This window comes from Miscanthus floridulus, chromosome 3 (assembly GCF_019320115.1).
Source record: "Miscanthus floridulus cultivar M001 chromosome 3, ASM1932011v1, whole genome shotgun sequence".
Lineage (NCBI taxonomy): Eukaryota > Viridiplantae > Streptophyta > Magnoliopsida > Poales > Poaceae > Miscanthus > Miscanthus floridulus.
The window spans coordinates 148862399-148877150 of NC_089582.1; the positions used below are offsets into that span (position 1 = coordinate 148862399).

At 47.1% G+C, this 14752-nt stretch overlaps 1 protein-coding gene and 1 pseudogene across 1 annotated transcript; both read right to left on the bottom strand.

Moving 5' to 3' along the window:
* Positions 1 to 5635: 5635 nt before the first annotated feature.
* LOC136544688 (uncharacterized) lies at positions 5636 to 8674 on the bottom strand (annotated as a pseudogene).
* Positions 8675 to 10450: 1776 nt separating this feature from the next.
* On the bottom strand, positions 10451 to 14172 carry LOC136547492 (protein ENHANCED DISEASE RESISTANCE 4-like). Its single transcript, XM_066539426.1, has 3 exons — positions 13884 to 14172; positions 12952 to 13130; positions 10451 to 12821 (listed from the first exon to the last, which is right to left on the bottom strand). Exons 2-3 carry the CDS (start codon positions 13067 to 13069, stop codon positions 10696 to 10698), a joined length of 2244 nt encoding a protein of 747 aa, XP_066395523.1. The 5' UTR covers positions 13070 to 13130; positions 13884 to 14172; the 3' UTR covers positions 10451 to 10695.
* Positions 14173 to 14752: the final 580 nt, after the last annotated feature.

Sequence of the window (14752 nt, forward strand, 5' to 3'; positions counted from 1 at the left end):
TTGTAGGCGTCGACTTTTGTCCTATAGTATTGTAGGCACCGCCATCAGCCCTCGGGCGTGGATCCTGACACAAACATACGACAACCACTACAATCCAAGGAAGAACTCACATCATCTACAGTAACAAGCATATAGTAATTTCCCTGTCTACTCCCCGTAGAGTCATGGCTCGGTGCCCTAACACATCGCACCGTCCACCGGGGGAGGATGGGACATGACCACTCGCTGAAACGAAGCCAGAGCCCAGCCCTATCAGGATCAGCAAAACATGCTATCCCTGGCGTGGTCTGCCATGTCAGCAGGGTAGACTCAAGGGAAAAGGAAGACCTAACACCCTCGAATGACCTTCTCTACCTTTGGTTTTTCCTCTTTCTTCCATCTATAACCCCTGCTCCCCCTTGGTCTATAAAAGGGAGGGTAGGGCACCCCACTAAGGGGATGGATCAATTTCACACACAACACATAGCCAAGCAATAACTGAGCTCTTGGTGTCCTTTTGACCTTTCCATCAGAGACTTGGGACTTGTTCCTCTCTCGACCATTTGTACCCTCTACTATGAATCTTTTTTTGGTACTAATAACACGAGCAGCAGCAAACTAGACATAGGGACATTTCGCCCGAACTAGTATAAACCTTATGTCCTTTAGTACACCATCCGAGCCTAACGCACAATAATATAAATTTACTAGTTGGTGTTTGTTCGAAACACCGACAAGAGGATATATTAGGGTTTTGAGACAACCAAATGAGTTGGAGAGAGAGTCTCTTGCCCTCATGCCCTTGGGCACTATATATGTAATGGCTATTTACATGTGGTCCATTGGCGGGGTTGGATTTTATATGCCACTACACTAGCACTAGTTGGACCTTCTGCCTCTTCTAGAGGGACACTTGACCCATATACCATATGGGCTCCCCCAGCATTGGTCTTGATCATTCTTAACAATAGTGCCACATAGCGCAGGAGCTTCATCAACATAAGGTTATAAGACTTTGGTGCAGTGTACTGTATTCCTCATATCTACAACTAAAAAGCAGCAAATAATTCTGCCACTCAGCCGTGGTGCGCACACCCTCCGCAATAGTCCACCCCGACCATCGTTGCCCCTCTCCATGCAAAACAAGAAAAACATCATCATCCGCACGTCCCCTATCATCAACGGTAGCAAAATCAGAAGGCATAGGCCCTCATCATCAACACCCTATGCATGTGTTGTTGTGTAGCTCCTTGTGCATCCCCCCGCATTTGCTCAGCCCTTCATTCCTTGGTGGTTCGATTCTAGAATGAGACATCACATCATGCACCTCGCTAAACATAAGGCATCAAAGCTTGTCCAGATAGCCATCACCAACATATCATGACCCACTCGTGCCAACTACATAATCATCATCATCGCAAGCATCAGTACCATTTAAATCTTAGTTTTATGAAACCTTGCATACAAGTTCTGTATTTTTGGACACTCCAGTGTCCTACCAGATAGTCCGATGGACCCCACCAGATGGTCTGTGAATGCACAGCTTTGGACTTCTTCATTCTACACTAGCATGACACTACCGGACGGTCTGGTGAAGCCGAACAGATAGTCTGACAATGGATCCCATGCACCATAGTTGACCTATCTAGCTCTCATCTCCCTTGTACACCTATCGAAACACATGTCCACACTCCACAAAATTGGACACCAGCAAGCCATCCCTCACTCTCTCACATACTCATTCTCTCTTGCACTATCTCTCTCTCTCTCTCTTGTTCTTGCTTCTCATCCCTCTCTGGAACACCTAAGCAAGAAAAGGAGGAGGATTTGGAGGGAAGTAGCTGCGAGGAGACTACCATGGTGACCATAGAGATCACCAAGGAGTGTGCTTGCTGGTGATTGAAGGGGAAGGAGTCATCTGTCTCTAGCAAGGGAAGAAGGTGGAGATTTCAAGGAGAAGCAAGACAAGGAAAGAAGAAGGATGTGTTGAGCACCATCCACATCACTAAGGAGCTTTGTTGCTTCTACTTCATGTTTTGTTAAGTTTAATTCTGAGCTATTCCATCTAAAGATCCTAGAAATCAAGATTTAACTAGTATCTTACCTAGAACTCTCCCCAATAGATGTTTTTGTGAATGAATGCAATGTAGAACAATGCACTTGGTTAGATGTGATCTGGAGGACCCTAGGAACATACTTGCAAAGCACCATACACATGCAAACACTCTAGATGCATGCACATTTCATTCACGAATATCGTGAATTATTCGTACTAACTTCATTTTTTGCAAAAAGATATTGTGTGTACACCCATGTCCTGTACTAGGCCCATGCTCCATATCCTCTCCATATATTCCTCAAAATTTGACCAACATTCATCTAGTTCTAATCTCCACCTTCACTGTCTCCTGCCCTACTACCTAAGTCCAGAATGCAAAATTGTAGATACATGCTAATTATGTTGTTGTGTTGTGTGTGCTAAGCGGCTGTGAGGTGTCATTGCGTACAGTTGCTTGTTGTTAGTTGTTACTATTAATAGTTTGTTTGGTTACTACTTACTACTAGCACATTTAAATGCTTACTAGCTTATGTATTCAATTTGTTATAATGAGTATGGGATAAAGTAAGATGCATTTATAGTATCTCATCCCTTTGCAGTAAGATATGACTACACAACAGGTTGCCTGGCCCCTTGGTCAACACTGCAATGAATCTGCCAGCTAAACCAATTAATAACCGAGAAGATTCATAGACCTCAAAAGAGAGAAATTCAATATACATCTTACTGTCATAGTCGGCTTCACTGCATATGCCCACAGACCTAACAAATTTAGTCATCAGTGCCTGCAACCTATGAACTATTGATTAGAAAAAAGTCCAACATCTCAAATTTTTGTGCCTTTGGTTGCAAGTTTTACATACTCAATAAAGGCACAAAATTGAGCAGGTTTGAGAGAAGATGTGAGGAAGGATTCTTGCTAGATATGCATAAAATAACAAGGCATGTAAGGTGTTAAATAAGACCCATGGAATAGATGAAAAGTACATGATATGGAATTTAAAGAAACCAATGGATCTCAAATGGAGGATAAGGATCTAGAAGATGTGAGAGGTGCTAATTTGCAAAATGCAATGAAGAACATGGCTATTGGAATCTTTATGTCCTTTTTTGTTTGGACTTCACTTCTATGATTTCTTAAGCTTCTTGGTTGTCTTATGAGGTCTTTAATTCTAACGGACCAAGATTCTAAGGGTTCCTCCTCAGTCAGCATGTAAGAATATTAGTCGATAGTGGTGCTACCCATAACATCATAGATATCAACCTCGCCAGGCTTGCAGTAGTAATAGAACGCCGCATAGACACATCTGTGTTCGTGGGTAATGGAACTAATCGCCTGCACTAGCACCTTCTTCAATGTCCCCCTCTATGTTGACATAGAGACATTTTGCATTGACACTCTTTTGCTGGACATTGGCAATGACATTGATGTCATATTGGGGACACCATGGTTGGCTAGAATTGGAATCATCACATGGAACTTCGAATCGATGGCCATGCAATTCCATAGGAATGGCTACAACATCAACTTCTCTAGAATCTCGAACCCCTAGGAACGTTGAACAATCCTCGCCATACCTACACCGACACCTATACAACTATTACCAGTACAAGCCGAACAACAACAATAGCCATGCTACAACATGCTTCGCACTTCGACACCACAACAACCAAATGTATTAGATAGAATCAACAATAAAGCGGTTGTCTTCGATCAGCTTCATCAAGAGATCCTACAAATACTGGAGATTAGAACAATAGCTCTCGTCATAATCAATAGGGAGGCGCCGACAACATGGTGTTTGGATCGCGGCCTTCTATTCTTCGAAGGATGATTCTACATTCCGACCTCATCCCCATTACTATCGGACTTAGTGGACACATTGCTACTATGCGGCCACATCAAAACTTATTGCTACTAGCAATCGGCTTCCACGCCCACCAGTGACATCGGCTACAACCTTTAGCTTTCCATCAAAAGTCCTCATGGCCCGACAACGGCCCTAAGGCATTGTGCCTAACACCTCCATTGTCTTCTTCAACAACTTGGAGTGCCAATTCATGATAGTGGGACACATCCTCGGCATACAATGTAATACATCAACACCCCTACTTTCACCACATGAATTTTATGCAGGAGAATTTATGTTTGGCGACATGCTACACTTTACAACCAATCAACCAAGCCGCACCACTACAACAATCTATCGACGCATGATGGGCTACAACCTCCCTAGCACCAACAATGTGGTGCACAGCTACGAATGACCCCCGCAGACACTATGCCATTTCACTATCAACGTCGGCATTGATCAACACATCTTAGTGCGGGCGCATTAGGAACACGGAGTGACAACCCCATGCATATACAATTCTACCTCCATGGCTACATCGATGACCTTCGCTATTCCCTAGAATTCATCGTCGACCAAACCCGCGACAACAAGATCCGCGCCTCAATAATGCGAGGCCGCCTCAACATCTGCATCCAAGAGACACCACCAATGCGACTGGCACTAGACAATGGAACAATGCATGGACAATGATTCGGTGTGAGGATGCACTAAGTGGAAATGGGGGGCTATGTCATGCGCCCAATATGGAGCCCCGATGATAGGCCCAACGGGCCAAGTGAGGCTCAGCGCGGGGCGATGGCGGGCCTATGGCGCCTCCTACGTGTGGCAAGAGGAGGGGGCGGCACGACTAGGCAAGGGCGCCACCAGGGAGGGCCGCCGCCACTAGGTGGAAATCCTCCCCTAGGAGGAATTAGAATAAAATAATAGAGATTTGTTTAGGAAAAATAGATTTAGATTTTGTTAGGAGAATAAATAATTACTTGTTATAAAAGTAGCCTGGATCTATAAGGGCCCTTTTTCCAAAAGTAGATTGCTTAAGGACAAGTCTCCTTGGACTATAAATAAAGGGGCCCTGTATCCATTCAATCTTAAGCAAAAGAAATAATACGTTCCCTATCCCTCTCTTCTCTCTCCCTCTCCCTATCGCGCCCGCGCCCCTGCCCTAGCCACACGTCGCCACCGCCAGCTCGACACCACCGCCCACGACTGCCTGCCGCCGGCGTGTCAGCGCCGCCGCCCAACGCCACCTCCGCTCCACTGTCCTTAGGCTACCCCAACCGACCAGAGCCTGAGTAGGACCATCACAAGAATGCTAGCAGTACACAATAACAAGATACTCACTACAATCCAATTATAAAATGTTTTGGCTTTTCTAGATAAATAGCTTTCACTATGCACTATGACTAGATATATAGTAAGGCAATGTATAAGTCAAAATGTCTTATAATTTTCAATGGAGTAGCACGTTAGCAGTAACAATATAGCCTAAATATGAAAATATTATAGGTAACATATCACTAATGCTAGTGATTAGTGACCTACAATAGCAATAGTAAAAACATGTTGTTGGGTAGATAATATCTGAAGACGGGCTTAGTGGTAGCAAGTTTACGTTAGAAAATAACAAACTTGACCAGTGCTAACATAAGGCATTCTCGTACGTCCATCTCAAGTATCATCACATGTCGATAAGATAACCATCCAACCAAACTACGATGACTTGTATGTCCACGGAAACAAGCTAACAAGGCATCCTCGTACGGTTGTGGCCAGCAACAAACTGGTCGCCTCTTTAATGTTTAATATGCTCGTTGCATGCATTACAACACTCGTAATCCATATTTTTCCTTACTAGCCCCTTGATGTCCCTCACCATCTCATGGCACTCACCTGAAAAGGTGTCATAAAAATATTCGCATGTTAACAACCCAAACGTAGAAAATGAACACCCACATGAAAAGATATAACAATTTTCACATGCTAACAGTCCAAACTAATCGACAACTTCAAATGTAGGAAACTCACATGAAACAATATTTCAAGCAAAACGGTTAACCAGAAAATAGTTGAGCCAAGACTCAACAATGAATAGACCTAAACTGAACCACTCGCTAAAGCAACAGTCATCGATGGTGGATACACTAAGGACATGTATAGGCTCAGTATTCTTACACGCCTGAAGATTTGGAACCAGCATGAGCTCAGCGAAGAATAATCTCTTAGTTGAGTGTGAGTGTGGGGTGGGGGTCGCAGTGAAGTTCACGTGGGCATATGTGGTGTAATCTACGTCGGTGAATCACTTAGACAACAACACCTTTGCAATCTCAAACTTATGCTGCATCATTTGACAATGTAATAGTTGCTAAGAAGAATGTAGTGCCAAAGAGACTATCTATTTATAAAGAGGTAACATACCGTTTTCTTGGTAGAGTTGTACCACTCCAAAGCAAGAATGGCAAAGTGTTGTGCATGAGAGTAAATTGGCCATATAGAAATATCTGATTGCCTCTCCACCTCTTCAGCAATTAAGTGCTTCTCACTGCAAGTTGAAGTTTGCTTAATTGGAACTAAATAAACCATAAATGTAATAGGGTTGAACATGCCATAAAATGTGAGAGTGCCATTTTGTACAATTCAATTCACATGGTTGAATATTAACTAGTTCTACAACACATCATTAAAATCTAGAACAAAGCATGGATTGATTACCTAAAAAAATTAAGGTAGCTCTTAATAGATGACTTAGACATAGTTACTGGAACCATACTCCCTTGTGCTTGAGTGAATTTGCATACACAATAACTTTGACTAAAAAATTGGTGTGATTGTGTGACCAAACAGCGTCTGACAATTCAAAATAGTTGGATTTAGATTATGCAGTAGATATCACACTTGTTTGAATGGTTAATAGGTTAGTGTAAAATGCAATGATTTCATGGAATAACATAGCATACAACAACAACAACAACAACAACAACAACAACAACAACAACAACAACAACAACAAAGTCTCTTAGTCCTAAGTTGGGGTAGGCTAGAGTTGAAACCCAACATGAGCCCCTAGTCATGGAATAACATAGCATACTATCTGACAAATACTAGCAATGGGACTACTCAGTGGAAGTTTCCAAACTAGAGAAGTCCAAAGTCACGCTTTTCTTGAGCTATATTGCTTGTGTTCAAGCAGTATTGAAAGATTGTTAACTCAACATGCAATGACACAGGTACTAGGTCCACTTAGTACAAAGGCATTGTTATGCATGGAAGCCTCAAAACCCTCAAACATTTATCTTTGCTGGCTATGCATCCCCCATGCATGTAGCTGCTAGAATACTTCCTCAAACTGTATTGTCAGTGTGATACTGCATGCATCTTTTGTATGCCATGTGGCAAAATTGAGGATGTGAGCTGCTATTTCTAGCTTGGTGTTGATCTGCTCGTGATGAATAAAGTATCACAGATGAATGTTAGATGCCATGTAATTTTCTTGTGATGTCTAGGAGTTGGCATGGGTGTTTAGGTTTATCAAATATGCAATGTCTCCAAGCAAACATGCAGTTTGGTCACACCAGTTCTTTTGTTGCAGGCTGCAGTAGGCTGCATGTGTGTATTGGATGAATATTTTAATTAATTTATAATAACCTATTACACATTATATATTTATTAATATATCCTATTATATTGTGTTCATGTCATTTATGCTTAATCGCAATCTAAATTGCATCAAAAAGCAAAAAAATGACATACAACGAACTTATCATTCTTGGTCATGGTTGCATGCATGCATTAAACATTTTGTAGACAAACAAATAGATGAGTTTAGCTGTCTACACTCGAGTTCCCAAGAACTCACCGTGATAAGACCACGTATGTGGGTGGTACATGCCCTTAGCATGCTATAGCACTAACAATATAGCCTAACTAAGTAATGACATATCATAACTGCTAACGATTAGTCATCGACAATAGCAATACTTACATTGTGCCGCTGGGTGGTTTATATATCTGAACACAGGCTTAGTGGTAGTCATGCAGCGATAGAAAGCGGCAAACTTGAGCTTCAAAGCACGAAACTCAACCTTGTCCTCCTCCGTGTACTCCACGTGTCACAGAGACCCTCATTCGCTTCCTCCTCCCAACAGAATGTTTATAATAGAAATGGTTTGCTTTTCCACATCGAAACCATAGCTTCCTCTAACATCGTCCGCTTCGATCTCTCCTCCATCTCCCCCACTCCCTTGACCCTTTTCCACCACCTTCATGTCCACGTGAAGAATGGGAGGTCTCTCCTGCAGCAGCCCAATAGCCCCATGGACTGGGACGGATCATACCTCTCAGTCGACGTAATTTTCTGATCCGCCCAATCACAGCCCTGAAAGTCGGCTGAATTTTCTGATCCGCCACAATCACAACCTAGAAAGTCGGTGGATTTTTCTGATCCAACACAATCTCAGCCCTGAAAGTCGACGGAATTTTCTAATCTATTCCCGTCTCCTGCAGACGGTCCGTGGAAGGGACGGATCATACCTCTCAGCCCTGTAAGTTGGTGCGATTTTCTTCACTCCCTTCAGAGTCGCCCTCCATAACTCCTTCGACTGCCCCGCCCTCCTCTGTACCAACTCCGGTAGCCTCACCATCCCTGCCTTCTCCGAGGGGTCGGTGGCGTGTGGGATCCTCCTCCATCGCCCGGGCGTCCTCTGTCTCGCGGCCGTCGCGGCCGGGCCGTTGCCTGATGCCCCAACGTAACTCTGGTGCCTCCGTCGACCGGATCAATCTCCATGTTCCAGATCGAGTTGATAGAGCAGCTAGTTTTTTCTTATTTCAATTGGACGACGCGACCGGAAACTAGGGCCTAGGCCTTTTGGGGTGGGGAATCTGTAGGGTCCAAATCAGCTTCGGCACCGATAGCCTGACATCGGCCCAAGACGTGGGGAGGAAGGGAGGCCCAGGTTGGACATCGAGCAGAGCTCGACCCAACTCTATGAAAAAGTCAGCCCAATTTATTTCTCCCCTTCCGAATAAGGAAAAAGTCCACATTACCTCCCTAAATTTTTGCAAAAGTCTGGTTTTCCTCCCTGAACTCTAAAACCGGGTAAACCACATCCCTGAACTTTTAAAATTGTTTGTTTTACCTCGCTGACCGGTTATAAGCGGTTTTCAAAGGCGGTTTTGTCTTTTTCTTTTCTATTTATTTCGGTTGAATCTTTGAAAAATCATAGTAAATCACAGAAAAATCATAAAATAGAAAGTCTAATTTTGTTGGACTGCACATGGGTAGATCTATACAGTGAACATATAATATGGTATGCTTTAGTACAAATTTTCTGGTGTAGCTTTAGATCAATGCTTTTCTGTAATTAATTCATAGCTGCAATTTTTGTGGTCCAATTGTGGTGAGATTTTTGTGATGTGCTAATTATTGTATGCTTGAACTATAGTAAAAATTTCATACTCATCCGATCATGTATAGTCGAAGTTATACATGATCGAATGAGTATAAAATTTTTACTATAGTTCAAGCATACAATAATTAGCACACCATAAAAATTTCACCACAATTAGACCATAGAAACTGCAGTTATGAACTAATTATAGAAACGCATAGATCTTAAGCTATAGCAAAAAAATTATACTAAAGCATACCATATTATATGTTCACTATGTAGATCTACTCATGTACAGTCCAACAAAATTGGATTTTCTATTTTATGATTTTTCTGTGATTTACAAAGTTTTTTCAAAGATTCAGCCGAAATAAATAGAAAAGAAAAAGACAAAATCGCCTTTGAAAACCGCTTATAACCGGTCAGGGAGGTAAACGAACGGTTTTAAAAGTTCAGGATGTGGTTTACCCGGTTTTAGAGTTCAGGGAGGAAAATCAAACTTTTGCAAAAAATTATGGAGGTAATGTGGACTTTTTCCTCCTATTAATCTCCTATAACCTGCGTGGTGATTGGGGTGATAACGAAAACGATAATTCTCAATTTCCGGAGATTGTTTTCATGATTTTTTCCGGTTTTTAAGCTTAAGCAAAAACAGATTACGGAAAAACGATGATAAGATGACTTGGACCGAAAGCAAAAATCGATTTTATATTCTTGATTGAGAAATACTGTATTTTGCCGTCTTCGACAGGTCAACTGCATGTATAAAATATTGTAAAATCCTTCCATTTTCTGGTCAACTACCTCTTCTTTATACTGCATGTCTGACCACTTCTTTCTTCTATCTATAATATAAAGATATATTGTAAAATCCTTCAATTTTTTGAGATTTTGCAAATATTTTTCAATGCAACTCTACCCATGTAACTTGCTTGTTTTTGTAACTAAAATATTTAAACGATATTTATGTTTGTAGTTTTAATGGTTTGACTACAAAAGTTTGTTCCAACTCCTAAACGATTTTTTTTATGACTGCAGATAGTACAGAGAGATAGATACTATGTGCAAACTTTGCAGTTCTTAGTCTCTGCTTGCACTTCATGCCAACAAATTCTTGTTTGTAGTTCTTGTTTTTCAAATTACGGCAATATTATCTTTGAAAAAAATATACTGCAATAGTCCTTTCTTATACACTTCGGCTTCTTCATCAGGCACCTTCAATTTTCTTGTTCCCAAACAAGGCCATAATGCTTCTTTCTGAGACTCAATGCTGGATATTTACATTTCATTGTACAGCATTTTCACGCTCCGAAAAAAATGGCAAACAAACAGCCTATAAATCCAATACCGCACCTAAAATGAATAGTAATAAAACTATAAAACTATTCCTGCAATATACACAAGCCTTTCCTGCTATCTACTTTATCCTGATGGCTCCAGCTGCTGGAGTCCCCTTGCCGGGAATCCATGGGGGCGGCCAGCCAGACCCTTTCCCCACTGATCTCTTCAGCGCACCAACGTCTTCCTCGTCCGAGTCATCGACGTCGTAGTCATCGTCGATGCAAACGCCTTTCCCTTTCGTGTCGTGCTGTCTCACGTCAGGCGTCGTCCGCTCGCTGAAGCTCTCGTACAGGTCAGGGGAGTGGCGCAGCAGCTCGCTAGCTGACCCGTACCCCATCAGCCGATGCAGCCGCCCCACGGCTTTCGTCCCGTCGAGGGTGTCGAACGACGTGTTCCTCGAGACGGGCAGCCGCTGCTCGTCCTCCGTCGAGTAGCTGCTGAGACCGAAGGCATCGATGAACGGCGCGAACGGGTCGGATCGTTCGTCGCCTTTGCCGCCGTGCAGCTCGGAGCCATCTGTGCTGCACCGGTCGACGGAGTCCTGGTAGGCCTTCTTCCTGGCCGGGTCCCTGTAGGAGTAGGAGAGGACGGTGGAGCAGGAGCCGCAACGCAGCTTGCGCACTGTCTTGGTCGAGATGGCGAAGTCGGCGGGCACCTGCACCAGCTTGAAGCAGCTGGAGCAGACGATGAACGGCGCGCCCTTCAGCACCGGCCGGCAGTGGTTGCGGGGCGGCAGGCGCCGCTTGGGCTCCTTGCCTGCCGGTGGCTTCCGTGGCGCGGACGGCTCCTGCGCTCTGGGCCTGCAGCAGTATCCTCGGCAGCTGCTGCACTCCGGTTTGCCGTGGTGGCGGCAGCAGCCGTGGCCGTGATGGCACGGCCTCGGCTCCACGTTATGGCAGCACGGGTGTGCTCTGCACTGGCGGTAGCGCCGGGACGGCAAGCCACGGGGAGGGGCCGCGGCTTGACGGGGCTTCACCGCACGACCTGCGCTGCCACGGTGACCGTCGGCAGCAGAAGCGACGTGACGAACTCTGGCAGGGAGGGCCGAGGCCGCCGCCGGCGGCGGCGCACGAGACACGTAGCCTTCTTGCTTGGGAAGACGAGGAGGGCGCGCGCGTGGCGGATTGAGCTCTGGGGAGTTGCTGAAAAGTTCAGACAGGTCGCCTTTCAGCTCATCCACCGTCTTCAGAATCTTCTTCCGCAAGGGCCCCAGATGTTCTTCTTGAAGCTCATGGCGAGATGGACTCAGCGCCTTTTCGCCGGCATCATCAGCATCATCCCGTGCAGGTTGAGCAGCTGCGGGTTGAGCTGATGATTTCGGCACAAGTTCTTGGCGATGCTCATGGTGGTACTGCGGTTGCACTGCAGCTCCACCAGAATGTTTCTTTCTGGCAGCATCGGTCGATTCTGCATGGCGTTTCATCCCCTTCTCTGTGTCATCCTGCGATTCAGGAGTGGTATCTCTGTTTCCTCCGGAGAAGCCGGCACCATCGGCATCTCTCGGTCTGCAGCCTTCGGTGTCGTCACGGACCTCCTGACCGGCCGCTCTCTGTTCGCGCTCCCTCTTCTCGATCAGTGCCACTTGCTCAGAGACACGGTTCGTCGCCGGCACGGGACCAGCGGACTCTCCACGGCTCGTCGTGTCCGCGCCTGGACGCCCGCTACCCGCGGTGGCATTGGCGTCAGGGGTGCTGCTGGTGCTGGCAACGTCGCCGGAGCCATGGCTCCTCCCGGTGGACACGAGACCACCGGACTCGCGCCGGCTAGTCGCGTCGGTGCCTTGGGGCCTGCTGCTCGCGGTGGCGTCAGGAGTGCTGCTGGTGCTAGCAACGTCGCCGGAGCCACGGCTTCTCGCGGCGAACACCACGACACCACCGGACTCGCGCCAGCTCGTCGCGTCGGTGCCTTGGCGCCTGCTGCTCGCGGTGGCGTCAGGAGTACTGCTGGTGCTCGCGACGTCATCGGACCCACGCGTCCCGGCCGACACGAGAGCGAGATCACCGGAACCGTGCCGGCTGCCTGTCGCGTCGGTGGCTCGGTGCCAGCTGGTCCCGACATGAGGAGGGGTCGGGGTGCTGGACCTACTCGTGCTCGCGACGTCGCTGGCGTCCAAGTGCCTGCTCTGAGGAGGCAGCCCGCTCCGCGACGGCGACGCCCTGGCCGCGTCTCCCGCGCCGGTGCCGGTGCCGGTGCGGTTCTTTGCTGTAGAATCGAGCACGTGCGGGAGAATCCGTCAGAAACCAAACCAAACCAAAACCTCTGAGAACAGAGCAAGCATCCAATCCAAATGCGAGCTCCAGGAATCGAAATGGGATTGGGACGTGAGGTTAACCTCGAAGGGTCGTGCCGCATCCACCGCATTGGTACACTGGAGCGCCGGGCTCCTCAAGAACGCAGTGGCACCTCGGGCACCTCACGCGGCGAACCGCTCTGGCGTCTGAATTTTCCATGGGCCTGCAGGCCCCCAGGACATCCGGAGGAGAGGAGCTGTCAACGATCGGAGAACGCTTCCTGTGGCGTCAAAAGTAAACAACGGGGAAACACCATCAGCATTCTGTTCATCAGTTTATGTATCTGTCTAAAAAAATTGCGCCTTGGAACTGAAGAGATTAGCGGACATTGCTTGCTAGCAGACAAATTATGTGCCTGTATATAACGACGTCTGGTAGGCAAAGTCTGACTTAAGTGCGAATAATGACACAGACAGAATGGTAAGCATGTACTAATAAAAGCGACCGCTACGTTTGAACTGTTCTTTTTTGGGTTTTCATATCATTCAGGAGGAAACGTTTGAACTGTTCTTTTTGGTAAATATACTAAGTGCACTGAAAAGTGAAAACGCTCATCTGCTGCCACTTTTTTAAAAAATAAATAAATAAATAAATGAGGGAAGCATTAAAACAGCTGTTAGCCCACTGGCCATTTCAGTTAGCTTGTGCTACTTAAGTACAGGATTCCAATTTGCAGGAGAGAAATTGCCTAGTACTCCTTAGTAACTCGTGTTTGAACAGAGCAAGAACAAAACAAGGCAGAGAAAAACAGGTGTTTGAGGACACAAGCGCATTCCAACCAAGTTCTTCAGTTTTACTGCCCTATGCTGCATGCAATCCAGGATCAAATCGGGAATTCCAGAACACTCTAGAAGAGAATCGCATGCAATCCGAAGTAGTGTACTACCAAGAAACGAGCAGAGCAGCGCGCGCGCGAAAGAGAAGGCAGGCAGGCAAGTCCAAGAATTGGAACAGAACAGAGCCGGGCACTCACCTCTCCTTTCCCCTTTCCCTCGTCGCTCCTGTAGGTGCGCCTTGTCCGTCGTGTCGTCGCCACCTGCTCCTCCAACTCTAATTCCCGGGAGTTCTTGGCTTTATACGCCTCCTCCGGCTCCTATTCGCGGTGGTTGCGGCGGCGCCTACCCGGCCGAACAATTCGCGAAAGGGAGACGGGATGGGCGCGCCGAGTTCGCTGAGCGGCAGCTTGTGTGGAGAGGCCAGGGCCGGGGGAGCAATAGAAAAAGAAGAGGGGCGGAGGCGCGGAGCGGAGGGTGAGGTCATGGCGCGTGCTCGGCAAATATTTATACGCGGAGGGCGGAAGCGAAGGAGAAAGGGGGAGGAGGGAGCCGCGGCGGGTGTGGAGCGACCACTTCAACGACAACGAGTGGTCTGGTGGAGACGTCCACTGCCTGTAGGCTGGGGCCCACCGGGTGAGGGAAGGAAGGAGGGCCAGGTCGCCACGGGGCCGAGGAGGGGACTGGGCGAGTGGCGAGAGACCGTGTCGCCGACGCCAGCCGCGGGTGCCACCGCGTCGTCTTCTCATCTCCATCCCGCGCGGGCGGGTGGGGGCGGGCGCGCACGTAGGATTGGAACCGTATCCCTTCTGGATGCCAGCGTGGAGGATGGCCCCACCGCCAAGCCGAGCCGAGCGTGTGGTGGTGACCCGTTGGACTGGAACCTGGACTGGCTGGCGTTTTCTCCGGGTGTGCACCGGGCGACCGCGACGGGACTAGGGCAGGCGGCCGACGCGGCTGCTTTGCTCTTGATGGTCTCCGCGGGCCGCGTTCGTCCGCGGCCCGGGTGGGGACTGGCGAAACGCGAGGCGGCGGCGAGGCCAGGCGGCCAGGCCCCAGCCCCAGCGGA